Here is a 26,393-nt window from a genome sequence, read left to right on the forward strand (position 1 = left end):
CTCTGTCTTCTCTTCGTTTGTACGACGTCAAGCAAAGGTCAGAAATGATCCATGCTTCACTTTCACTACCTAAAGCAGTCATGCTCCTTCCAAAACGGAGAACCCTGAGAAGTACAGCAACAAAACCTTGATGAGTGTGCACAAAACAGATGTTCCTACAGACACCTCGGACAATCAAGCTGGTCCTGCTGAGAAGAAAGTTGATGACCCAGAGCGTCAGTGTCCGATACATAAGAAGCCAAACCCACTCAAGAAGTGCCGAAGCTTCAGATGCAAGTCTATCGAAGAGAGAAAATTATACCTGAGAGATAACCGCATATGCTACAGATGTTGTGGGTCGACCCGACACATAGCAAGAGACTGCAAAGCGACAGTGAAGTGCTTTGAGTGCAACAGTGAAAAACACATTGCAGCCCTGCATCCAGGTCCTCCTCCCTCGACCACAGAGAGTTTTATGATTGATAAAGAGGAGAGCCATGAACAAAGCGAGAGTGTATCTTCTTCAGTCACCTCAAAGTGTACAGAGGTGTGCGGAAATGCTGACAGCCCACGTTCATGCTCAAAGATCTGTTTGGTCAAGGCATATCCTGCAGGAAACAAAAAAACAGCTATCAAGATGTATGCAGTGCTTGATGAGAAAAGTAAGTTCTTCGATCTCTTCAAAGTCATTGCCAGCTCGTCTCCATACACGCTGAAAACCTGTTCGGGAACAACAGAGACTTCAGGTAGGAGAGCTAGTAACTTCATGATAGAGTCTTTGGATGGGAAATTACAGTTTCCTCTCCACACCTTAATCGAGTGTGACCTGATTCCGGATGATAGGACGGAAATTCCCTCCCAAGACGTTGCTCGCCATCACCCCCACCTACTGCCAGTTGCTGACAAGATTGCAGCTGCGGACCCAGACGCTCCAATCCTCCTGCTCTTAGGAAGAGACATCTTAAGGGTGCACAAGGTGCACTAGCAAATCAACGGGCCTCACAATGCTCCTTATGCACAGCGACTTTACCAAGGATGGGTCATAGTCGGGGAAGCCTGTTTGGGAACAGTCCACAAACCAGCAGGTGTCAACGTCTACAAAACAACGGTCGCACATCCTTTCTTAGTCCATGTGCACACAGTATTCTGGTGAAGGAAGACTACAGTAGGGCTGAACGATTAATCGATTTTACATCGAAATCGCGATTTGAAATGATGCAATTATCAAATCGCAAAGCCTGCGATTTTTTTTAACATTTAGTTTTTTTAACATTTTGTTCTTGTGTGTCAGTCATCCACACCAATCAGAAGTGCTGTGATCCACATGTACCAGCCATTGTTAACCAATCAGAAGTGGCCCATGATAGAGGGTGATAGACAATTGATCCAATCACCTGCCAAGTATTTTTGAAAGTGCCTGCCCTTTGCAAATGGCTTCCAATAGAGCTTTCCTAGATGGTTTGGTGAAACAAACCGTCTGAGTCAGGTTAGTAATCACATATTTTACATCTATTACAGGGTGAATCTTAAACTGAAGCTTGACTTTAAAGCAACCCAACGGAAGTTTCATGTAAGTTTAGTTCTTTCACTCGTAGCTCGGGCTGCGGGGGTGCTAGAGACGGGAGCATCTTTAACCAATTACATTTCACCACAATCTCTAGCAGCCAATCATTGCGCTAAAGTCAAACTTTAAATCGGTTCTCCTCTCTCCTGCAGTCAGCTGTGATTTCAGGCGTTAATGATGCATTATATCCATGGAAATTGCTCTCAAGATCTCCATATTTTATTCCATAACAAAGGAAACAGAGCCAAATATGCATGCCTTTATTTTCTTGTCTATCACAGGATCAACAGAGGAACAGGTGATGTCAAAAGAGGCAGAGCGACACAGTCAACACACAAAGCACTGCATGCACTGTAAAAACACACTTTATATGATCAAACTAAAGCATAAAATGTGGGGCCGAATGGCATGGAAATGAGCTTTTAACAGAGACAGAACAGAGGTCCCTTTGTGAACGAGTTGGAATAGCATATCACTGAGGAGCAAACACAAAGCGCCTTGAGAGCAGCAGGGATCCACCACACTCTGGTATAAATAGTGGGGGGGGGGGGGGTTTACAAACCTTATACAGAACATCCTGAAACCATGCTTCAATGTGACACACAAAAATCTAATCAAAAATCATCCTTGTACAATTAAATAAACTCTAAACAAACGTATCTCCAACAAAACTATTGTATAAATAAAGAATGGTTAGAAGCCAATGTTTCCTCGAGCCATGCAGTATCCCAGTTTGTTCTGGTTCCCCAGGAAAGACATGAGGCCCACGTAGGCCTCGATGTGGATGAGCTCGTTCAGGACCATGACGCCGTTGGCCTTCCCAGGAACCGGCTTCACGGCATGGGCCTTCTGCGCTGCAGCCCTGAGCTGCTCTTGAAACTTCTGGATCTGTGGGAGTTGAGAGGATCAGGAAGATATCAGACAACTCTTGACCTCCTGTTTACGTCTCTTTTACTCTTCTCCTTGGTGTCAAGAACAATGTGCATTGCATCTTAAACTTGTTTTAAAGTAACTCTAGATTATTTTTTATCAACAAGAAAACACAACTCATCTGAGTGCAAGTCATGGCATTCAGTCATGTGGAGGGGCTCAATAGAAGCCTAAATAGACAGACTGGATTTCAACACGCCTCGAGAGTATCTACAGTATGAATGCATGTGGAGTAGAGTGAGTGATTGAACCATTGCAGAAGTTCAACCTTTTGCTCCAAACCTTTTGCCTTGTAGTTCTTTAACAAAATAAAAACATGGTGTTAATGATTTGAGCACTAAAGAGGAGTGTTTAACCACATTTGAGCCAGCAAAACGGATCTCATGCTCAGAATCATCAAAGCTGCTCACACTCGTGCCACTTTGCTTTACACAAGGGAAAAGGCAGAGGTAAATAAGAAAGTGTGTATATGAAGATTGAGTAAACTGTAATCACTGGGGGATGAACTCACGTCGCAGAGATCAGAGAAAGAGTTGCTGACGGTCATGACGGGGTGGTGGGTGAACGTGACGAATGGGAAGTCCGTGGCGAAGGGGTTCCACCTGGAGGTGAAGGAGGGTTCTCTCAGCCGGTCCCAGAACACTCGCACCCCCTCCCCATCTCTCCTGAACACATGGAGACAATGGAACACATGAAAACAAAGTGACTTAGCGCAGACTAAAGAGTATGTATGTGTATTTATAAGAGAGAAGTCTTTGATATGTATACAAAATATCAACACCACAGTTAATGATAATTTTACCTTGGTGCTTTGTATCAGTTTCAGGAGGAGTCTCCTATATCCCCTAACAGGATATGGACATTATTTTGTTTAGTGGCTATACTGATTGTGCCTTTGTGATCCACTGGATCCATCAGAATAGGAACATATAGATACATTTAATAATTGCCTGACATCCACACCGACCTCTATGTCATACTGAAAAGCAAATCCAGTCATATTTATAACTGGCCTCACATTCATGTAGCAAAGATACAAGTAGAGCTGTTACGATTATTGTGTTATGTCACGTTTTGTATGTCTTGTTTTGCTGTTCTCCCTGTCATGTTTTCTTCCTTGTATATTGTCTGGTCCTTCTTCCTGTGTTTTTCCCCTGTCGTTAGTTTCCCTGGTGTGTCTAATTGTCTGATTGTGTTCACCTGTCGCCATTGTGTTTCTCCTCCCCTGCCCGGCTGTTTCTCGTCTTGTGATTACCCCTCCCTGTATTTAGTCTTGTCCCTTCCTGTGTTCAGTGTTGGTTCGTCTTTTGTTTGTGACTGAGTTCACCGGTGAGTGTTCTGTTTTGTCCTAGCATTTTTTCGTTATCCTTGAAATAAAGGCATTTTCAGCGTTATCTGCATTTGGGTCCTGCTTGGTTCACCCACCGTAACAGAACGATCCAACCAAGAAATGGACCCAGCAGATGATCCATTTGAGGTGGAATTAAAAAATGTTTCCTTTATTGGCTTGCTGCTATGATTGGTGGAAGGGAGCGTCCAGTGTTCTGCAGAAGGAGGCCACTCTGGTAGAGGCGCACCGGTTGGCTATGGAGAAACCAGGCTTGGTGAAATTCTTACCTGGCTGGATTTTTGAACTTTCTCTCAGTGTTTGATTTCCAGCCTGCTGACTACAAACGTCTCTGTGTGTTCCGTCCGGAGTCAACCCCTGCTTCTTCCCCATATCCTGCTCCTGTCCAGGAGCCGTTCTCGGGAACTCGTCTGGCTTTCGGAGATCCACGAAGCCTCCAAAAGGCTCCTAAGAGAAGGAGTCGCAAGTTCAGGCTAGCAGCCCGAGCCCCAAGAGCCATGGTTCCAGCCCCAGTCCTGGCCCCAGCAGCCATGGTTCCGGCCCCAGTTCCGGCCCCAGCAGCCATGGTCCCGACTCCAGTTTCGTCTCCAGTACTGGCTCTCCGGCCGACGCCAGATCCCCGTGTCCTGTCGGCGTTCCCTCTCAAGTCACCTCTCGAGTTCCCTTTCAAGTCACCTTTCGAGCCCCCTCTCAAGTTCCTTCTCCAGTCACCTCTCGAGTCTCCGCTCAAGTTCCTTCTCGAGATCCCTGTCAAGTCACCTCTCGAGTCTCCTCTTGAGTCACCTCTCGAGTCACCTCTCGAGTGCCCTCTCAAGTCACCTCGCAATTTCCCCCTCTAGTCCCTTCTCTTGTCCCTAATCAAGTCCCCACTCAAGTGCTGATGGAGGTTCCGCTGGGGGTCCTGCCAACTCCAGGTCCTGTCCCGTTGGGGGTTCCGCCGACTACTCTTCTTCCGGGGGTCCTGCCAACCCTATGTCCTGTGCCGTTGGAGGCCCCACCGACTACTTTCCTGCCAGGGGTCCTGCCAACCCTATGCCCTGTCCCGTTGGGGGTCCTGCCGGCCCTATGTCCTGTCCCGTTGGGGGTCGCGCCGACTACTCTTCTGCCGGGGGTCCTGCCAACCCTTTGTCCTGTGCCGTTAGAGGTCCCGCCGACTGCTCTCCTGCCGGGGGTCCTACGAACTCCATGTCCTGTCCCGTTGGAGGTCCCGCCGACTACTCTCCTGCCGGGGGTCCTGCCAACCCTATGTCCTGTCCCGTTGGGGGTCCCACCGACTACTCTTCTGCCGGGGGTCCTGCCAACCCCTTGTCCTATTCTGTTGGAGGCCCCGCCATCACCTGTCGTGCCGGGGGTTCTGCCAAATCCTGGTCCTCTTTCGTGGGGAATCCTGCCGAAGCCTGTCCCACTGGCTCCGGTTCCTGTTCGGCCGACACCGGGTCCTGCCCGGCCTCCGGAGCTGTCTGGTCTTCGCCCTCGAGCCCGGCCCCCTGAGTGCCGCGGTCTTTGTCCTCGGGCCCAGCCCCCTGACTCATCCTGCCGCTGCCTTCGCCCTCATGCTCGGTCCCCTGAGTTCGCCCGTTGTGGTCTTCGCCCCTCCATGGACTCTGACTTGACCCCGGGCCGTCCGCCCGAGACCCCCACCTTGGAATCTGCCTTGCCCCCGGGCCGTCCGCCCGAGACCCCTTCCGGGTCCTCCGCTGTGCTCCTGGGCTGTCAGCCCAAAACCCGTCCTCCAGACCCCCTTCACCCACTCTGGTGGCCCTAGTTTTGTTTTTGAAAATCTATGAATTAATAATCACCAGAGATAAGGAACTGGCACAGGGGTCTAACTCCACAGCGCCAGATTATTTCTGTATTATTACATGTGGTCATCAGAACCAACAGACACTTACTCAAATCACATCACTTAAGGACATTTACCAGAAGTCCTAAAGCTCACACAAATTGGCAACTTAATAAAATTGCCTTGTATGACAAATGTTCAAAATGACACACTATCGTTGAAGACCGTTAATAGGGTTTTAAAACTATTATGTTTTTAAACAAAGTAAATATACTTTATAATAAAGGGACATTGTGCTGATTTTTCAGATAAAGTTCAGTTTACTTTATCAAGAAGTACTACTCAGCTTTTATAAAAAGATGTGCGATGTCTCTGAAAGATATTATTGAGTTGCATTATGGGATATCTAGGATCCAAAGTGTGTCCAAACCATATATAAGAAGAGTATGGGGTGTGTCTCCTTTGGCAGATTACTTAGCAGGGGTTGAGATGTGACATAATGTGTAACCCCGTAAAGTGAATCTCACAGTAAGACAAACTTCTCTTAGAAACCTTTGCAACTGTTTAATGAATGTGAATACCCAGCATAGCTGCCATCTCACTGACCTGGGAGCTCACCCAAATACTGTTTAGGAGTTTGATGTGGTTAAGGAACTAAGAAAAGAGTGAAAGTGCTCATTTCAAGAGAATTGGTTGTGTGTGTGACAATCATTATACATGCTAAAGGTAAAAAAAGATTCCTTTGCATTCAGCATTTAAATCTCCTGCTTCACACCCCAACAGATGTAGCTCTGACTGAAATAAAGTCTGCTGAGTACTGACTGCTCTCTGCTGTCTGAGTGTGTGAATTGCTCTGGTTTGTGTGTGAGTGTTTGGAGTGACTGTGAGGAGGATGACTGTTTGTAAACCATGTCTTAAGGAACTCATACCACGACTATCTCAACTACAGATTTAAACCCTATTGATGCTATATTAAAACCATGGGATTATTTCCAACCTGTGTAAAGATAAATACAGTATTTCCTAACTGAATTCAGCCTCTAGTGCGGCTTCTTTAAGCCTCAGCACCATCTCTCTCAGACAGGAATAAAGAAACAGATGATGTGCTGGGTAATTAGCTTATCTAGACAGTTTGGAAAGAAGGCTCTTTAAACACATCCTTCCCTACAGATGCTTTTTCATCATGGGCGCACCTGGAGAAAACACAATGAGAACCAAAGCATTGGCACTAAGAATACTGACGCTCCCTTAACAGCTCTGTTGGCATCATGCAGGTTGTGGAGACTGATGGAGCTTAGACAAGGGTCCTGACGGAAGATCACGTCCTCCATAGAGGGAGGTCTTTTCTTTGATCTGAAGCTATGGGCCAGGGAACACTGGGGTCAAATATTCACTAAAGTGCTGGTTGCACAGTGTTGCACAGTATTATCAAAGATAAGAGAAAATACAACAACAAAGGAGATGCCTGTTATGTTTTTCACACCAAATATTGTAAGAAATGACTGCTAAACAAACTGAAGGGATTAAAGATCTACAACCAACGGACGTTAGCAAAACGTCCATCAAGACTGCTGTAGTGAAAAATGCTTCGGAACAATTGTACAATATTAATTATATTTAATACCTAGATGAAGCCAAACATGGCTCCACTTTTATGACTGTGAAGATTCTATCTTCCATGCAGCCCATACAGAGCACCAACTTTCTATCAACAATGATTAATGCTTCAAACTGATGAAAAAATGTGATGGCTGCTGCTGCTGTCCAGAACCGTTTCTAGTGAGGCTGCACACTGACAGCGAGCGGTCAGGTGACTGCTGCTGAAGATAACTTGTGTTCTCACACAAGTCATAGAAAAGTGTCAGGAAAACACACAGAATTGGCTTGATGTGTTCATGCTTGCGTGTTCCTGTAAGCAGCCGAGCCGCAGCGTTTTGTACCAGCTGCAGTCGTGCCAGCAAGGTCTTGTTTAGGCCGGCATAAAATGCATTACAGTAATCTTGACGCGTAGAAACAAAGGCATGAATTACACGCTCAAAGTCTAAAAAGGATAAAACTGGTTTAATGTTGGACAGGAGCCTCAAGTGATAAAAAACTGGACTTAACCACTGAGTTGATTTGTTTATCCAATTTAAAAGAACTGTACATTTTTACGCCCAGATTTGTGACCATGGGTTTTGAATACGGTTGCAGGGAACCCAGGTCATTGGAAGGGACAACTACACCGTAGTTGTGTATAATATGATATGTCAATAAACCTTAGCTTAGAAAATCTTGAAATCTTGAAAGGGGTGTGCAAACTAGTCATTATATATAGTCTTTAATTAACTATTAGTAGAGAATAACAAGTAATGAATATACTTTATAGGGATATCTAATAATAAAATAATAAAATTCAATAACGTTCTTCAACCACCAGGTGTCCCTTTCTATCAGCTGTGCACCGTTATGGTGTAAATACAGCCTATATACCAATTGGATCAAATATAAAAGTCAGCCGAATTAGTGTTGATAGTGCGAGGAGACGTACTGTGTGAAAAGAAATGTAAGATGTTGTTTAATTGCTTATATATTTATTTTCCACGTCACTTTTTCAGTTTTGCAGCAGTTCTCCTGTTTGTCTAGAAGTCTTCTCAGCAGGGCTCTATAAATACAGAATTACGGCAGATATGTAATACTTAATACAGCCGAACCGTGTATTACAATGTGATGACTTTCAAAGAGAAAAGCAAGCACACTCGGAATAAAGTATTATTTTATTTTTAAAAAACGTTTTCAGATTTCACATCACATAAACACCAAATCCCAGCATGCATTGCGGCTAAACCATCCAAATCATCGAGCTGAGGATCTTGCCTACGTCTGTTTCCGGTTTCGTTAATCACCGATGTATTTTGTTATACACACATTCCTTCACATTTACATTTTAATTTGCATTAAAGTATTTTGTGAGGCCTTCTAACATGTTTTTAAATATAACTACGGTTGTAGTTGAAGAGTTTGTAAATTAACATGAACCGAAGCTGTTGCCTGGCAACTCAATCTTACAACGTCACGTCCGTTAATTCCACATCCACACCTATGATCCACACGCATGGATTAACATCGATTTAATACATTAATGTAGCCTTTGTTTCTGCTAAAAGAGGTGTCGACCAGCTGGGGAAACGAAGGAAATCGGCGTAATCGAGTGTGACTATTACAAAATAAATCATTACGTCGGGGTAGCATTTGCTTGGCATTTCCGGTTATTTCTCCACTGGTTAACATGGGTTAACAATACTGTGTAACTGTCACGTTTTAAGGGACGAAATCGTGACATCTTCACGTCTCCCAGCATGGTAAATTGTCACATGTTCATGTCTTGCCGTGATATCAGGTTGTGATATATATACCCATCGATTCTGTGTAGTGTATTCTCACGATGCTAATCGATGGGTTGGATGTGCAGTTACGATAAGTAATAAGGGTGTTATGAGTGAGTTTCTGTGCAATTGCCGTTAGCATTTTTGCGCTCGTGGCTAATGCAAAGGCTCAGCGTTAGCTTTGTGTTTTTTTTTGCAAGAAAAAAAAAAAAGATCAGTTAGCTGAGTTTCTTCCCGTTACATGGATATGAAACATTCATAGTTTATTAAATATTAAGAAGCCCTCAGACGCTATTTCCTGCACATGATGCGTTTTTCCTCCCGCCGGCGGGGGGATGGGGTCTAACAGGTTAAAAGGGTTAACCCACACAAGGCTCCTGTACCTGATGGTAGAACTAGCCCTGTTCTCAGGGTGTGTGCAGTTCAGCTGGCAGAGGTGTTCACAGACATCTTCAACAGGTCCCTGCTGCAGTCTGTAGTCCCCACATGCTTCAAACACTCCACCATCGTTCATGTCCCCAAAAAGACTAAAACCACCAGCCTCAACGACTACCGCCCAGTCGCACTCACCTCTATCATCATGAAGTGCTTTGAGTGGTTAGTCAAAACCTTCATCACCTCCTCCCTCCCTGACTCTCTGGACCCCCTGAAGTTTGCCTACAGAGCAAACAGGTCCACAGATTACGCCATAGCCCTCACCATCCACACTGCCCTCTCACACCTGGACCAGAGGAACACATATGTGAGAATGCTGTTCATTGATTGCAGTTCAGCTTTCAACACCATTGTGCCCTCCAAGCTGGTCATCAAGCTCAGAGAACTCAGGCTCAACAGCCCCCTTTGTGATTGGATCCTGAACTTCCTGACAGGCAGACCCCAGGCAGTGCGGGTGGGAAACATCACATCCTCCACCCTGACCCTCAACACCGGAGCCCCTCAAGGCTGCGTGCTCAGCCCTCTCCTCTACTCCCTGTTCACACACGACTGCATGGCCACCAGTGTTGGGCAAGTTGCTTTTAAAAAGTAACGAGTAATAGTTATAGTTACAGCTCTCAAAAAAAAAGTAACTAGTTACTTTATTAGTTACTAAATTGTAAAAGTAACCAGTAACAAGTTACTTTACTTTAAAAATAATAACAATTAAAGCTGCGAGCAGCGTTGAGCGGGTCTTCGACGCTCCGCAGGCTGTTGTCCGCACGTCGACGTCAGGCAGATGTCTCGAGGACTCGGCCGTTGGCAAACGTGGGAAGTTTCAGGCCGATGGGACAACGTACACAGGAGTTACAGCAGTATGACAAACATTGTGTTTGATGGGGAGTGATCTGTCGCCATGGCAACGGAATTTGATGACACCCCATAATACGCCTAGATGTGTTTAGGGCTGCATCGTTATCAAACCTGTGAAGTTTTGGGCCGTTTGGAGCAAGTTAACTGGAGTTATGAGAGAACCGTGTTTCACGGCGACCATTTAGTTACCATAGCAACGACATTTGACGAAATCTCAAAACTGACACATATATGTCTGACCGTTAGCACACATGTGAAATTTGAACACTTTTTGAACATTTAAACAGGAGTTTTAGCAATATCGTGCTTAACGGCGAGGGATGCGTTGCCATGGCAACAGCTTTTGAGGAAAACTCACTATTGTCATATTCAGGTGTTGAGGGCCGGACCATCAACTGTCATCTGAAGTGTGGTGCGGTTTGGACGATTTTCCATGGAATTAAGAGAACATTGTGTTTTATGGCGAGGGATGCGTTGCCATGGCAACGGCATATGATAACATCCCCTAATTGACATAGAGCTGTTGAGGGCCTGACCATTAATGATAGTCTGAAGTCTGGTGCCGTTTGGACGATTTTCCATGGAGTTATGACAATACCGGGTATTTTGGCGAGGGATGCGTTGCCATGGCAACAGCTTTTGAAGAAAACTCACTATTTTCACAGTGAGGTGTTGAGGGCCGGAACATTAACTGTGATCTGAAGTCTGGTGCCGTTTGGACGATTTTCCATTGAATTACGACAACATTGTGTTTTTTGGCGAGGGATGCGTTGCCATGGAAACGGCATATGATGACATCGCATAATTGGCGTTGAGCTGTTGAGGGCCGGACCATTAGCCATCATCTGAAGTCTGTTGCCGTTTGGACGATTTTCCATTGAGTTAAAACAACACCGTGTTTCATGGCGAGGGATCTGTCGCCATGGCAACGGCATATGATGACACCCCATAATGGAGTTAGAGCTGTTCAGGGCCTGACCGTCACCCATCATATGAAGTCTGGTGCCGTTTGGACGATTTTCCATTGAGTTAACAGAACATCGGGTATTTTGGTGAGGGATGCGTTGCCATGGCAACAGCTTTTGAGGAAAAGTCACTATTGTAACATTGAGGTGTTGAGGGCCGGACCATTAACTGTGATCTGAAGTCTGGTGCCGTTTGGACCATTTTCCATTGAGTTAACACAACACTGTGTTTCATGGCGAGGGATCTGTCGCCATGGCAACGGCATATGATGACACCCCATAATGGAGTTAGAGCTGTTCAGGGCCTGACCGTCACCCATCATATGAAGTCTGGTGCCGTTTGGACGATTTTCCATTGAGTTAACAGAACATCGGGTATTTTGGTGAGGGATGCGTTGCCATGGCAACAGCTTTTGAGGAAAAGTCACTATTGTCACATTGAGGTGTTGAGGGCCGGACCATTAACTGTGATCTGAAGTCTGGTGCCGTTTGGACCATTTTCCATTGAGTTAACACAACATCGTGTTTTTTGGCGAGGGATGCGTTGCCATGGAAACGGCATATGATGACATCGCATAATTGGCGTAGAGCTGTTGAGGGCCGGACCATTAGCCATCATCTGAAGTCTGTTGCCGTTTGGACGATTTTCCATTGAGTTAACACAACACCGTGTTTCATGGCGAGGGATCTGTCGCCATGGCAACGGCATATGATGACACCCCATAATGGAGTTAGAGCTGTTCAGGGCCTGACCGTCACCCATCATATGAAGTCTGGTGCCGTTTGGACGATTTTCCATTGAGTTAACAGAACATCGGGTATTTTGGTGAGGGATGCGTTGCCATGGCAACAGCTTTTGAGGAAAACTCACTATTGTGACATTGAGGTGTTGAGGGCCGGACCATTAATGATAGTCTGAAGTCTGGTGCCGTTTGGAGGATTTTCCATTGAATTACAACAACACCAGGTTTTTTGGCCAGGGACGCGTTGCCATCGAAACGGCATATGATGACATCCCATACTTGGCGGAGAGCTGTTGAGGGCCGGACCATTAGCCATCATATGAAGTCTGGTGCCGTTTGGACTATTTTCCATTGACTTACAACAACATGGTATTTTATGGCGAAGGAAGCGTTGCCATGGAAACGGCATATGATGACATCCCATAATTGACATAGAGCTGTTGAGGGCCGGACCATTAATGATAGTCTGAAGTCTGGTGCCGTTTGGATGATTTTCCATTGAGTTACGTCAATACCGGGTTTTTTGGCGAGGGAAGTGTTGCCATGGAAACGGCATATGGTGAGATCTCGGATTTCACGTAGAGCTGTTGAGGCATTGACCGGTGATATAAAAGTTAAGTCTGGGGGACGATGGGACCTTGTCCATTGGAGTTACGACAACACCAGGTTTATTGGCGGGGGACGCATTGCCATGGCAACGGCATATGAGGACATCCCATAATTGACATAGAGCTGTTGAGGGCCGGACCATTAATGATAGTCTGAAGTCTGGTGCAGTTTGGACCATTGTCCATTGAGTTAGGACAACACCGTGTTTCATGGCGAGGGAACTGTCGCCATGGCAACGGCATATGAGGACATTCCATAATTGACATAGAGCTGTTGAGGGCCGGACCATTAATGATAGTCTGAAGTCTGGTGCCGTTTGGACGATTTTCCATTGACTTACAAAAACATGGTATTTTATGGCGAAGGAAGCGTTGCCATGGAAACGGCATATGATGACATCCCATAATTGACGTAGAGCTGTTGAGGGCCGGACCATTAATGATAGTCTGAAGTTTGGTGCTGTTTGGACGATTTTCCATGGACTTACAACAACATCGTATTTTTTGGCGAAGGATGGGTTGCCATGGAAACGGCATATGTTGACATCCCCTAATTGAGAGAGAGCTGTTGAGGGCCGGACCATTAATGATAGTCTGAAGTCTGGTGCCGTTTGGACGATTTTCCATTGAATTACAAAAAGACCAGGTTTTTTGGCGAGGGATCTGTTGCCATGGCAACGGCATATGATGACATCCCATAATTGGCGTAGAGCTGTTGAGGGCCGGACCATTAATGATAGTCTGAAGTCTGGTGCCGTTTGGAGGATTTTCCATTGAATTACAACAACACCAGGTTTTTTGGCCAGGGACGCGTTGCCATCGAAACGGCATATGATGACATCCCATAATTGGCGGAGAGCTGTTGAGGGCCGGACCATTAGCCATCATATGAAGTCTGGTGCCGTTTGGACTATTTTCCATTGACTTACAACAACATGGTATTTTATGGTGAAGGAAGCGTTGCCATGGAAACGGCATATGATGACATCCCATAATTGACATAGAGCTGTTGAGGGCCGGACCATTAATGATAGTCGGAAGTCTGGTGCCGTTTGGATGATTTTCCATTGAGTTACGTCAATGCCGGGTTTTTTGGCGAGGGAAGTGTTGTCATGGAAACGGCATATGGTGAGATCTCGGATTTCACGTAGAGCTGTTGAGGCATTGACCGGTGATATAAAAGTTAAGTCTGGGGGACGATGGGACCGTGTCCATTGGAGTTACAGCAACAACATGTTTAATGGCGAAGGATCCGTTGCCATGGTAATGGCAAATGAAGTAACATCAGATTTGACCTAGAGCTGTTCAGGGCCGCAGTGTTAACCATCATGTGAAGTTTGGTGGCGTTCTGAGTATTTCAGTTGGCGTTATGCCATCATCGTGTTCCATGGCAAGGGACCGCCTAGCATCGAGCGAACGCGAACTTTGGCGCCAAATCACGGTCATGCCGTGCGAAAAACCAAAAAACTGCATGATAACAATTTGCCGCCCATGTCTCGAGATAATACCTGACGAATTTTGAGTCGTTCGGATAAAGTCCCGAACGCAATACAAAATTTGTACGGAGGACGAAAAACGCGATAAATCGCGTTTTTCCAACGCCAAATTCAAAATGGCCGACTTCCTGTACGTTATTTTATACCCCTCCAAGAGGCTTTTTTGCTCGTCTCCGCACCCTAGATATGCGTAGCGAGTTTCGTTGGTTTACGTAAAAGTTAAAGTAGGGGGAGTTAACGTTTAAAACGGAAGTGGGCGTGGTCTACGCAATTTTTTACGCAAAGTTCCGGTACCAATTACTCATCGCTATTTTCACGACTTGTGATGCGCATGCGAAATTTGGTGAGTTTTCACATTTGTTGCGGGGGTCAAAAGTGCGCGCAATGTATTCAAATAATAATCAGAAGAAGAAGAAGAATAATAATAATCGGACCGATATCAATCATGTTTATGGACGGCCTAGGATGGCCGAGTCGGTTGGCGTGGGCTACCTACTGTCATGATTTAGGCCACTTTTGCCCGTCTTTTGCCCGTCTTTTGCCCTGTTTTGTGTGGGTTTTGCATGGTTATCGCTCGCGTTGCGAGCGACTAAATTGATCCTACCGATATCAATCATGAAGCCCACGTGACTGGGCTCACGCGGCCTATCACCCGTCATGATTTCCGAACCTTTTCTGTGCTTTTGCCGGTCGTTTTCCCTGTTTTGTGTGTGTTTCGCAGGTTTATCGGTCGCTGCGCGACCGATTTCAATAGGGTCTTCGCCGACCTAGGTCTCAGACCCTAATAACAATACAAGTTTTTGTGTTTTTCTGTGGCACAGTAAGAGAAAATACAACTCCCCATCATTGTAGCAATTATCATTATGAAATGTAGTGGAACAATAAAACACAAAAGATATGTTTAGACATTTTTACAGGCATCTTTATTGTAGCCTCAAAAATCAAGTTCTAAGTAGTGCACTTGTATTGCAATATGAAATAAAAACCACTACACTCTTTTGGCAGTCTACACATTAACAACAACTACACTATTTTGGCAGTGTAACAATTAAACAAGAACTACACTCTTTTGGCAGTAACAATTAAATAAATAATAAACTGTCAGACTGACACTGAAGACAAACAAACTATTTTCAGCCTCACAAAAACAAACTAACAGTGAAATAATTTACCTCAGATCTGGCCATTTAGCATAAACAAAATCAATAATGGTGGATACACTTAAGAAGAGGTGCTTTCAGCCTTATAAGTAATCTCCAAGTTGTAAATGCGCTGCTGCTCTCGCTGATACTTGCATCTGCCATTGTGTGTGTGTGTGCTGGTGGTGGGCGTTGCCGTGTATGTGTGTGTGTGTTAGCAAGTGTTTGTGTTTCTGTGTATTTTCCCCATAAGGCAAGACCCGCCCAACTCTGTCTCTGATTGGCTTACCCTGAAATGTTACCCCGCGTTAACCAATCATCACTCCTCTCTGGTCACTTTCACTTTTCCATGGTACTGTGAGAGGTCATCACTGTATTCGCCTGTAAGTTACATCTGCAGGGAGATTCGGTTCAGTTGGATCACATAATGTAACGCAGTAACGCACCCATTTAAATCACATTAACTATAACAGCGTGACTGAATGGGAATAGGTAACTAGTAACGTTATTAGTTACCGCAAAAGTTAGTTGCGTTACAGTAACGCGTTACAGTAACGCGTGGCCACACACAGCTCCAACGAAGTTTGCTGACGACACGACCGTCATCGGCCAGATCACCGACTGCGACAAGACGACGAACAGAGAGGTTAAAAACCTGACATCTTGGTGCCAGGATAACAACCTCCATCTCAATGTCAGCAAAAGGAGCTGATTGTGGATAACAGGAATCAGCAGAGAGAGGGACACGCCCCCATCGCCATCAATGGGACTATGATGGAGAGAGTCAGCAGCTTCAGGTTCCTCGACTCTTCACATTACCACCATCACCAAAACATCTCGACAGCGGCTCTTCTTCCTCCGCAGACTTCGGAGGTACAACATGGACTCCAGGATACTCTGCAACTTCTACAGATGCACCATAGAGAGGATCCTGTCCTACAGGTGCTCCATAGAGAGGATCCTGACCTTCTACAGGCGCACCATAGATAGCATCCTGACCGTCTACAGGTGCACCATAGAGAGGATCCTGACCTTCTACAGGTGCACCATAGAGAGGATCCTGACCTCCTACAGGTGCACCATGGAGTGCATCCTGACCTTCTACAGGTGCACCATAGAGAGCATCCTGACTTTCTACAGGTGCTCCATAGAGAGCATCCTGACCTTCTACTGGTGCACCATAGAGAGGATCCTGACTGGCTGCATCACGGCCTGGTACGGCATTTGCACCGTAAGACTTTACAGAGGGTGGTGAAAACTGCACAGCACATCACCAGGACGGAGCTGCCATCCATGGAGGATCTTTACTCCCAGCGGCTCAGGAAGAAAGCCCTCAGGATTATCAAAGACCCCCATCCCCCAGCAACAAACTGTTCTGTCTGCTGCCGTCTGGCAGGCGGTACCACAGCATCAGGACTAAAACCACCAGACAAAGGGACAGTTATATCTCTCACAGGCTCCGCCCTCTACTGAACTTTGTTCACATTATATATGCTTCCGTTAGGCAATATTATAAGGAATCATTCTGTACATTTTCATTGTTAGGCAGATGATACTCAACTATATTTATCAATCAAACCTGATGAAATTAATAATCTAAATACAATTCAAGACTGCCTCAAGGACTTAAAAGCCTGGATTACTTTGAACTTTTCGATGTTAAACAAGGCCAAAACTGAAGTTATTGTACTCGGCCCAAAGAATCTACGAAACAAATTATCTAAAGATATACTAATTATGGATGGCATTCATTTGGCCTCCAGTGAGACGTTAAGGAATCTTGGTGTTATATTTGATCAGGATTTATCCTTTAACGCCCACATAAAATCAATTTCAAGAACCGCCTACTTCCATCTACGTAACATTGCAAAAATCAGGCATATCTTGCCTAAAAACGATGCAGACTAGTCCATGCATTTGTTACTTCAAGGCTGGATTATTGGAACTCTTTATTATCAGGGTGTACCAAGAAGTCAGTTGAGTCGCTTCAGCTGATAAAAAATGCTGCAGCACGTGTACTAACCAGAGTTAGGAAAAGGGACCACATTACTCCTGTTCTGGCTGCCTTACACTGGCTGCCTATAGAATACAGGATATCATTTTAAATTATTCTTCTCGCCTATAAAGCCCTTAATGGACAGGCGCCATCTTACCTTAAATAACTCACTATACCCTACTGTCCTACTAGGGCATTGCGTTCAAAGAATGCAGGGTTGTTGTTTGTTCCTAGAGTCTCTAAAAGTACAATGGGAGCCAGAGCCTATTCTTATCAAGCTCCACATTTGTGGAATCAGCTTCCAGTTTGTGTTCGGGCGGCAGACTACCCTATCCGTTTTTTAAGAGTGCGCTTAAGACCTTCCTTTTTGATAAAGCTTATAGTTAGGGCTGATTAGATTCAGACTCTAGTTTTGCTGCTATAGGCTTAGTTTGTCGGGGGACACCTTACTTCTTCCTTCTCTCTGTCTGCACCTGTGTGCTCTCATGTTCCGAATAACCCAGCTTCCCCAAATGTCTTTTTGGTGTCTATCTACGCCGGGATCCTGAGTCGTGGCTGATCCTGTTGCTGTGGTCCTGAGTCATGGATAGCGAGCTCTGGATCTTGAGTCGTGGCTGTGCCTGTTGCTGTGGTCCTGGATCATGAGTCCTGGATGGATATCCTCGTGGATTCATCTTCTTATTATAGACACATGCATTTCCAAACATTCTGACAACCTATGTTGTAAATGTATTATCTTTTCAATTTACACACGGCATCTATTGCAAGTCTGTCCATCCTGGGAGAGGGATCCCCTCCTCTGTTGCTCTCCCTGAGGTTTTCCCCCCCTTTAAACTGTGGGTTTTCTCCGGAAGTTTTTCCTTGTACGATGTGAGGGTCTAAGGACAGAGGGTGTCGTATTGTCATACTGATATTCTGTACAAACTGTGAAGCCCACTGAGACAAAAGTAACATTTGTGATATTGGGCTATATAAATAAACATTGATTGACATTGATTGATTGATTGGACTCTATGGGTACTACCTTATCATGCAAGCATTCACCTACTGAGATTTCTATAGACATAGCCGGCCCAGGGGCGGGCCTACCTGAATGCGCGCTAGGGCTGTGCATCTTCACTGGTCTCACGATTCGATTCGATTACGATTATCCTGTGAACCATTCGATTCAATTTGATATCCCGATGCATACCAATGCGTTACCAAAGGCTTATTTTTCATCAATGCATACATGCAGTAAATACATATGAACTCTCTTTTTATTATTTAGAAAGTGCTTCAGAAATCAATAACATAAATGTCTTGACATTAATTTATAAACCAAAATAAATGAATTGTATAGGTCTAGCCTCCCTATATCTGTGTGTGAAGTTTTTCCATCCTCAAAAACAAAAAAATAATGCTTCTGCAGTCTAGCTGCAGCTTCTAGCAACAGTCTTCTGTTAAAAAAAGGAGACTGAATGTCCTGAATGTGGCATCACACACAGGACTTGAGTCTGAACACAGCAGACAACAGGAGTATTTACAATAGCATATACAAACGAAAATACTGCATGTGGGTGCACATTTACATTCTCTGTCTTACTGTTACATAAATCCCATGAATGTATGAGATTAAGTTAGCTTCATTATATCTCAGTGATTAAGTGAATAATACAGTTTCTATCAGGTTACTATCAGCCTGTCACTCATTATTTTCCGGGAGGGGGCGGGGTTTGGAGGAACGGAGAGGAGACGTTGATCGCGGAAGCTTTGTTCCTCCTGCCTTCAGAAACTTTACACACGTATATATCGTCTGAAAATGTATAGAAGACATTCATACTCTGCAATCCAAGACTTAATTAAATCCACCAAAAACCTGACATGATTGTAACGCGATTATTTTTGAAAAACATAAATCCATGTGTCTCTGAGCCGCAGCGACACGGAGTGATTCAGAGCGGGTCCTTCTGCTGTTGGTTCTTGTGTTGGTGGATAAAGCAGACTGCTCTGTGTTTGGTGTTGCTGTGCCGCTGTGCCGCTGTCACGTCTGTTCCCTGATCTCTGCGTCACCGACCGATTTGATATTAAAGTGACAGAAAAAAAAACGTTATAGTAAAGCCGTGGCCGGAAAATCAGGAAGCAACGTTACTACGCTATAATCGATTATCTTCCGTCACTGCATCGATACCGAATCGTCCGCATTGCAATGCATCGTAGAAACGATTATTTTCAACACCCCTAATGCGCGCGCATCTCACCTCCTCTCTTCAGCGAGCGGAAGTGACACTGAGCTGTAAGACGTATGAGAGAAAGTAAATAAGTTATTGAAAGAATGGAACCACTCCTGGAGCACCGAACCTGCCCGTCGTGCCCCGGCCTAATTGCGGGGGCTGACCCGCACCGCCAGTGCTTCCAGTGCCTGGGGCCGAATCATGCCGAGCAGGGCCTGGGCGAGACACCGGCCTGCATTGTCTGTCGCTTCCGGAGGAAGCGAGGCCCGCAGGTACAGGTGGAGATGGAGGATCCGGACCTCGAGGTGGTCAACATGGACGATCAGGACGACGTGCCGTTCGAGTTCACCCTCCCGAGGGACCGGGTGGTCGACTTTGCGGAGGGGGAGGATGACGAGGACGCCTCGTTATCCAACACCTTCTGTTCCGGTGGCCAGGAGGGCCCAGCACTCAGGTCTGCGCGGCTGGACTCCCCAGCGGTGCAATAATGGTAGATTGCGAGTCATTCATAAAAAAATAAAATCCAGCTCCGTTAAAATTGACAAAACAGGTTTTGATCCCTCCTCCCTTGGCCTCCCTGCCACTTAATTCAGGAGTTTACTTGATTGACAGAAAAAGCGACCTATCGCTTTCCAGTCTGTTAACCCAGAATGCAAAGCCATACAAAATCAGTCAAGTGCCGGGAAAAGTCAAATTAAGTTAAAGAGACAAACAACAAAATGAGTGCGGGACCGAGCAAAAAGCTAAAGACATACCACTTCCACACAGAATGGGAGGAAGAATATTTTTTTATGATGTCACATTCAAAGGTTATTTGCCTTATTTGTAAAGCAAGCGTTGCTCTGCCAAAGAAAGGTAACGTGGAGAGGCATTATCGGAGTGTTCACAAGGCATATGACAGCGACTTCCCTCCGAGTAGCGAGTTTAGAAAGATAAAGGTAATGTATTATTGCTACACAAACATTATCTCGCAGTCTTAGTGTTGCCAACTCGTTTCTAACATGCAAAAAGACAAACAAATGCGTCTATGGTCGGTGTATTTCCGATCTTTCCAATCCAGACCAGATCTCTGTCTCCCGTCTGTGTGCGAGGGGGCGGGGCAGTTTACACACACGCAGCTGCTACATGCAGCAACACACGGAGGAGATGGCTGAGAGAAGCGCTCCAAGGTATGTTAAATGTTACCCGTCTTGAGGTGGACAATGCTCCTTGCCAAAAGTGTTTAGCATGTAAGGGCGGTAACACGAGCAATTTGTCTAAACATTTAGCAAAAGTGCACCACATCCAGACGGAGGAATGCACCGGGTTCGACTGTCTTTCTAGCAGCTCTGTAGCCCCATCCACGAGTAACGTCTCCACGTCAGGTGTTATGTATGCTAGCAGCAACACACAGAGTTAACTCAATGATACAAACATGGGTTAATGATTAGAGGTAACTGAGTTATTTATTTTTGTTAAAGTTTCAGCTATTCTGTTTACAGTTCTATCATGACATTATTTAATACGATTTGTTAAAACATGGTTGTTTCTTTTGATGTGAAATATTCTTTATTTTATTTAAATAAAAAGCAATGTTGAATTTTTTTCACAATTTGTTAAGTTAATTTAATAATATATCTATTTTTAAATCAAGTATTCATCTTTATTGTCTTCATTGTTAGTTTCCACATGCCTAAAACAACCCCAAGCTAAATCTAAAAGTTGATAGCTAAATAAGAGCGTTTGAGAAATTGTGCAAGGCATAATAGTCCGAATAGTCCATTAATCGTTTCATTCATCAATAGATTCATCGATTATCAAATTAGTCGTTTGTTGCAGCCCTATTGTAGTTATCCCATGTATAAATAAAACGAGTTATTCAGCAACCCTTGCAATTTGGGATTTTATTTTTGGTTGGTAAACCTCGGTGAGCTGGTCATTTCAAAAGTAGCTCACCAGCCAAAAAAGTGTGGGCACCCCTGCTGTAGGCTTACCGCTCACCCCAGGCCTTTGTCTCGCCCCCGTTGCCAGATATCTGGCAGTGTGTGGAGGCGACGTGGCGGCGTCCACTGAGGACGAAGGCCCCAGTAGCAGCCATGTCGGGCATCGTCAGGGTGCAGGGCGGCTGCGGCCAATAATCTAGGCGTGTTGGGCATCTCTTTGATTACTCCTCAAACAGAGGCCCCGCCCTCCCGCCTCAGGACAGGAGCAATTATCCGGACCGCTGCTAAGGTCAGATTAACAATCACTGGGATTCCATGGATGGTGTGAGGAGCGGGGAATTGAGCCCCTATCTGGACTCTATTTCATCCTTCTTAGAGTTATTGGTGGACAGAGGGCATGCTCATTCTACGGTAAAGGTATATGCAGCAGCCATCTCGTCCTGCCATGAGGGATTTGACGGCAGGTCAGCCTTTTCTCATCCACTGAGGTCGCGGTTTTTACAGGGGGTTAGGAGGCTGAGCCCAGTAGTGCACGCCTCCGCCCCGCAGTGGCACCTGCCGCTGTTGCTCGAGGCTCTGGTCACAGAACTATTTGAGCCTCTGGAGCTCTCCTCCCTGAAAGCACTGTCGTGGAAGACAGCATTGCTACTTGCCTTAACGTCAGCCAAAAGAGTGTCTGAGTTAAACGTTCTGTCGGTGCACCCGAGTTGCTTGTTGATTCGGGGTGACCGGAGCGGGGCGACACTCAGACCGAACCCCTCCTTTGTGCCCAAGAGCCTAAGGAGTGCGTTCAGGTCGAGGGCTATTCAGTTGGGGGGTTTTAGTCTTTCACCCCATGGTGTGACCAGGGAAGCTAAATTACACCTTCTCTGCCCGGTGCACGCGTTAGCATGTAAAGTAGAACGCACAGCTGCCCTTAGATGCACTGAACAGCTGTTTATGTGCTTCGGGGGCGGGATGACTGGGAAAGCTCTGTCCAAGAAACGTCTGGCAGGCTGGCTCTGCGGACATTGCACACGCCTACGAACAGGCAGGGAGAGCCGTGCGCACTCGACTCGGGCTGTGGCTGTGTCAACCGATTTTTCAACGGTGTGAGTGAGGATATATGTACGGCGGCGTCTTGGTCAACGCCAGGCCCCTTCATAAAGTTTTATCTCTTGGATATGTCTGGCTCTTTCTCTGCGTCTGTGCTTGCTGGGGCAACACAGGACTGGTGAGGAGGGGGGGGGGCTGTGGGTCAGTGGGCATCTGACCCTCTCTCTGGGCGTAAATGCGCTTACGTTTTTTCCGGGCCTCCTGGAGGGGTGTGGGCTGGCGTAGTGCGCACTGGGCCCTACAGGGCTGGAGGGCTCGCCTCGCCTGCCTTCAGGCACGAGGGGGAGAGCCCTCCACACTATAGTCAGTGTCTGAGTGTGGGGGACATGGGGGCACTTGCGTTCTCCCCGTGCTCCTTAGGGACTCGGGAGAGGTGTTGCATAGTGAACGCATACAGGGCTGCAGACTTTCTCTGTCTGCCTGTGGAGCCTGTGACCTAAAATGTTCATCATCATAACTACACTGTAGCTATGTATGCACAGGGGCGCCGCCGCCCCTGTGTACACATGACCAATAAAAGCCTTGAACCTTGAAGACACAGCTGCAGAGGGGGCAGCAGGTGGACACAACCAGACAATCAGACAGGAGGGAAACTAAAGACAGGAAGTAAAACTAGACAAGACAGGAAGCAACAGACATAACATTTGGGGTGAACACTTTTCAAAATAAGACAGAGAAAATTAATATGGATCACAAGAAGGCAAAACAGAACGCAGCAGGTGGAAAGAATCCAACAATCACAAAGGCGGGAAAACACGAAGACAGGAAGTGAAAAATAACGATTTTCTAAATAAAACAGGAAACCCTGACAGATTATGACAGATAGCAGCTGAATAAAGTTCACAGCCTGACTTCTCCTACTTTTCTCTCACACTGCCTTTTTGAAATGATATGCACTATTACAGCGGCGAGGGAGATGCGTTTTACCATGAACTCTCCTGCATATCACTTTCTGTACAAAATTAGACAGAATGACCTCGACGCAAAAAAGGAGACACTTCCTGAGGGAGAGACAGAGAGGAGGAGGAGATGAAGACAGAGAGAGGAAATGTTTGACTCTTTCTCATTTGAATCCGTCTCTTCACTGTTGGGACTCCCGGGTGGCTTTCACAAGCGTTTTATGTATAATTCAGCGTAATGTGCAGAGATAACGCCTCCAATAAAGGCCGAGCTCTCTAAGCTCTTCACAGCGCATTACGTTTTATTCATCAAATTAGTTTTAGTTGGTTTGGTATCCCTTGAGCCGTCTTTAAAAGGTTTGGATGAAAGGACTACATTCATTTAGCCACTAATCAGTTAAGCGACAGCTCCAAGTGACAGCTATGCACTACTTACCCCCAAAATACGTGTTCCGCTGCCGTGCCTTTTTCAGGCTGTTCCATGTGTCCCCAGTTAACTCCCCCCCCCCAGCCCTGCATGTGTCCCTGCACAGCGCTGCCCTCAGCATCGTGTCACTGTTAGCCCTGACAACACCAATCACTGTCAATACTGTGAAGTAAACCATGCATACTTTATGCATCATTTGTACGTCATTGAAAAGACTGCATGTTATAATCCTCATTACACATTTACCTCTTCCAAAAACCCTGCGTATGCGTTGATACCTTTCTTTAGAATAGTTATGAAGCAATAACATACTAACAGGCGATTGAACAGGTTTTGTGTTAGAGCTGAATGGGATTTTTTAAAGGGATTTTTCCTTCTATGAAGAAAATGTGGGCACAGCGCAGAAAATTGGGCTAACATTTTGTTGTGTCTCGTCAGATTTGTTAATATTATTTCTCTGTTTAGTTTATATTGTCAAGTCCGTTGTAGACTTACTGCAGCAGGGAGTGCTTTGGGAAGCTGAATTTGCCGCAGGAGATGCGGTCCACAAAGTTGAGCGCGATCCTCTGGATTTGCTCACAGTTGAACATGACAAAGTCGTACTTGAAGACAAGGAGAGAGCTGTCTGTGATGAGGACAAGGCGCTCTTTTTCATTGTTCCAGTGATCCACCCTGAAACACCAAAAGAGACAGAGTTTGTTAGATCTAGGGGGGGAAATCATGTAATCATATATTGTAATGTTAATCCAAACATGTTATTTGGCTCTCACATTTGCTAAGCATGCTTTGCGTGTAGAGGTTTTAACACTGTTTATTGTTTAACCCTCTGAGACCCTTTAAACTGTTGTCACTCTGAAATGGTTTGAGACATGCATGCCATATTTCCTCTTAAACTACAGAGCCATAAATGAACACACATTCTTGTAAAATATGAGTATACTCTCTTTCTAAAGTTATCCATATGCATATTGATACATTTTCATCCAACATCGTTGTTGTTGATGTTCTCAATCAAACATTTCTGTTGGCTGTTAATATACACAGCCGACAACAACAGAGGGTAAACGGGCGAGAATGAAAGAAGTGAAAGCTGAGGCTTTGGACATTACTTTCCAAGGCGGAGAGACAGTGATGGGATGGGCTTATATCACCTATTCATATATAATGTTTTGAGGGAGCTATACACTACCTCGAGAGTAGTTTGATTTTACTGCAAGAAATCAGAATTGTATAAGTTATGCAAAAGTGAAAATGTCTTGATGTGGATCTCAGAGAGTTAATTGAGGACATTTATTTACTAGAAGGATGTGAGTGGAGCTGAGGATGGCTCAACAAAACAAAAGGAATAGGAAATGCTGACCTATTGACCTCATATTATACATGTGACTCGTTGTGTCTTCTAGTGTGGTGCTAGCATTCTGCAGGAGGTGATTTGATGTTAAAACAAAAAAAAACATGTTTAACAAGCAGCTCAATTATGTACTGTAAAAGCTTCAAACTTCCAAAAAAAGCCCTGGGAAAAGATGATACAATATGCATACAAGCGTTTCTAAATCTCCACAAAGAAGTGTGTTCAAAGATGTCTGTCATATTATGACAGACCAGTGGCTGCGTTAGACTTTTTCGTTGTCCGTCATTTTGACGGACAGGATCGTAACATTTCCGTCATATTCCATTATTACCCGTCATTTTATTTTTCCTGTTTTAATGATGAGACATAATTAATATTTATGTTTGGGTACTGAGCAGCAAATGTTCATTCATTCCTTTTTTTTATGATTCATACAGAAATTTTAAGGGCATGGAGAAAAAAAAAGATGAACAGAGACACCGACCGTGGGGTCACTTTTCATGTCAAAACGAATATGAATGATTTATTTTTCCTTGCCACTTGCTTGTCCCTCTGCTGCTGGCTGAACGTTGTCAGTTTTAGTCTTACAGGCTTGTCCTTCATCCTCCACTGCATCAATCCCTCCTTTTTCACCTTCTTTTCCTCTTCACACCGCAGCGGAGCAGCCTATTAGCTCCGGAATCCGGTTCATTTTGAGCACCAAAAAATTGCCCGGCAAGAGCAAAAGCACCACATACGTCACGCTTACGTTGAGGTGGGGGCAGGGGCAGGGGTAGGATCAACTCCTGATCAACAACAAAAAGCCGGCGTTTTATCCAGTTTGTACACAACGATGGAGAAACTTAACAAGCAGCAGTGGTCCACTGAAGACACCAGCTACCTACTGGGAATTTGGTCTTCTGAAGAGGTCCAGAGGAAGCTGGAGTGCAATCGGCCATTGTTGTTGTTGTTGGTGTCAGCTGTGAGGGGTTTCCGCGGTTTGGCTTTATGAAGCAGGCAGACAAACGGTTACGTCATGACGCAAACGATGACGCAATGACGCAGCACCAGTCGTACTCTGGGCAGTGTGAAAGAGCCGGAGCTAAACTGAAGAACCGGTTCTGAACCTGAAAAGCTCTAGCACAGAGCTTGAACCGGAGTTGCGTTGGTGTGAATGAGGTATTACTGGGCTTATTAAACTTCGGACACTCAGCTGCCGTGACATTTTGCGATTGCTAAAGCCGGTTAAACAACGAGGTCAAATACAAGACTAGACACAGTGCATGACATTAATGATTTTGGGA

General features: G+C 45.4%; 1 protein-coding gene across 1 annotated transcript in view; it reads right to left on the reverse strand.

The window, feature by feature from the left end:
* Positions 1 to 1,788: 1,788 nt before the first annotated feature.
* tprg1 (tumor protein p63 regulated 1) overlaps positions 1,789 to 26,393 on the reverse strand; it is a 57,174-nt gene continuing 32,569 nt past the window's right edge. Inside the window, exons 4-6 of the mRNA XM_079686276.1 lie at positions 24,255 to 24,431; positions 2,985 to 3,138; positions 1,789 to 2,431 (exon numbers count right to left, since the gene is read on the reverse strand). Of these exons, the coding sequence (XP_079542402.1) occupies positions 2,237 to 2,431; positions 2,985 to 3,138; positions 24,255 to 24,431 (526 nt within the window). The 3' untranslated portion in view covers positions 1,789 to 2,236. The remainder of the gene's footprint in view (positions 2,432 to 2,984; positions 3,139 to 24,254; positions 24,432 to 26,393) is intronic.

This window comes from Notothenia rossii, assembly GCF_949606895.1.
Source record: "Notothenia rossii genome assembly, chromosome: 1".
Classification (NCBI taxonomy): Eukaryota; Metazoa; Chordata; class Actinopteri; order Perciformes; family Nototheniidae; genus Notothenia; species Notothenia rossii.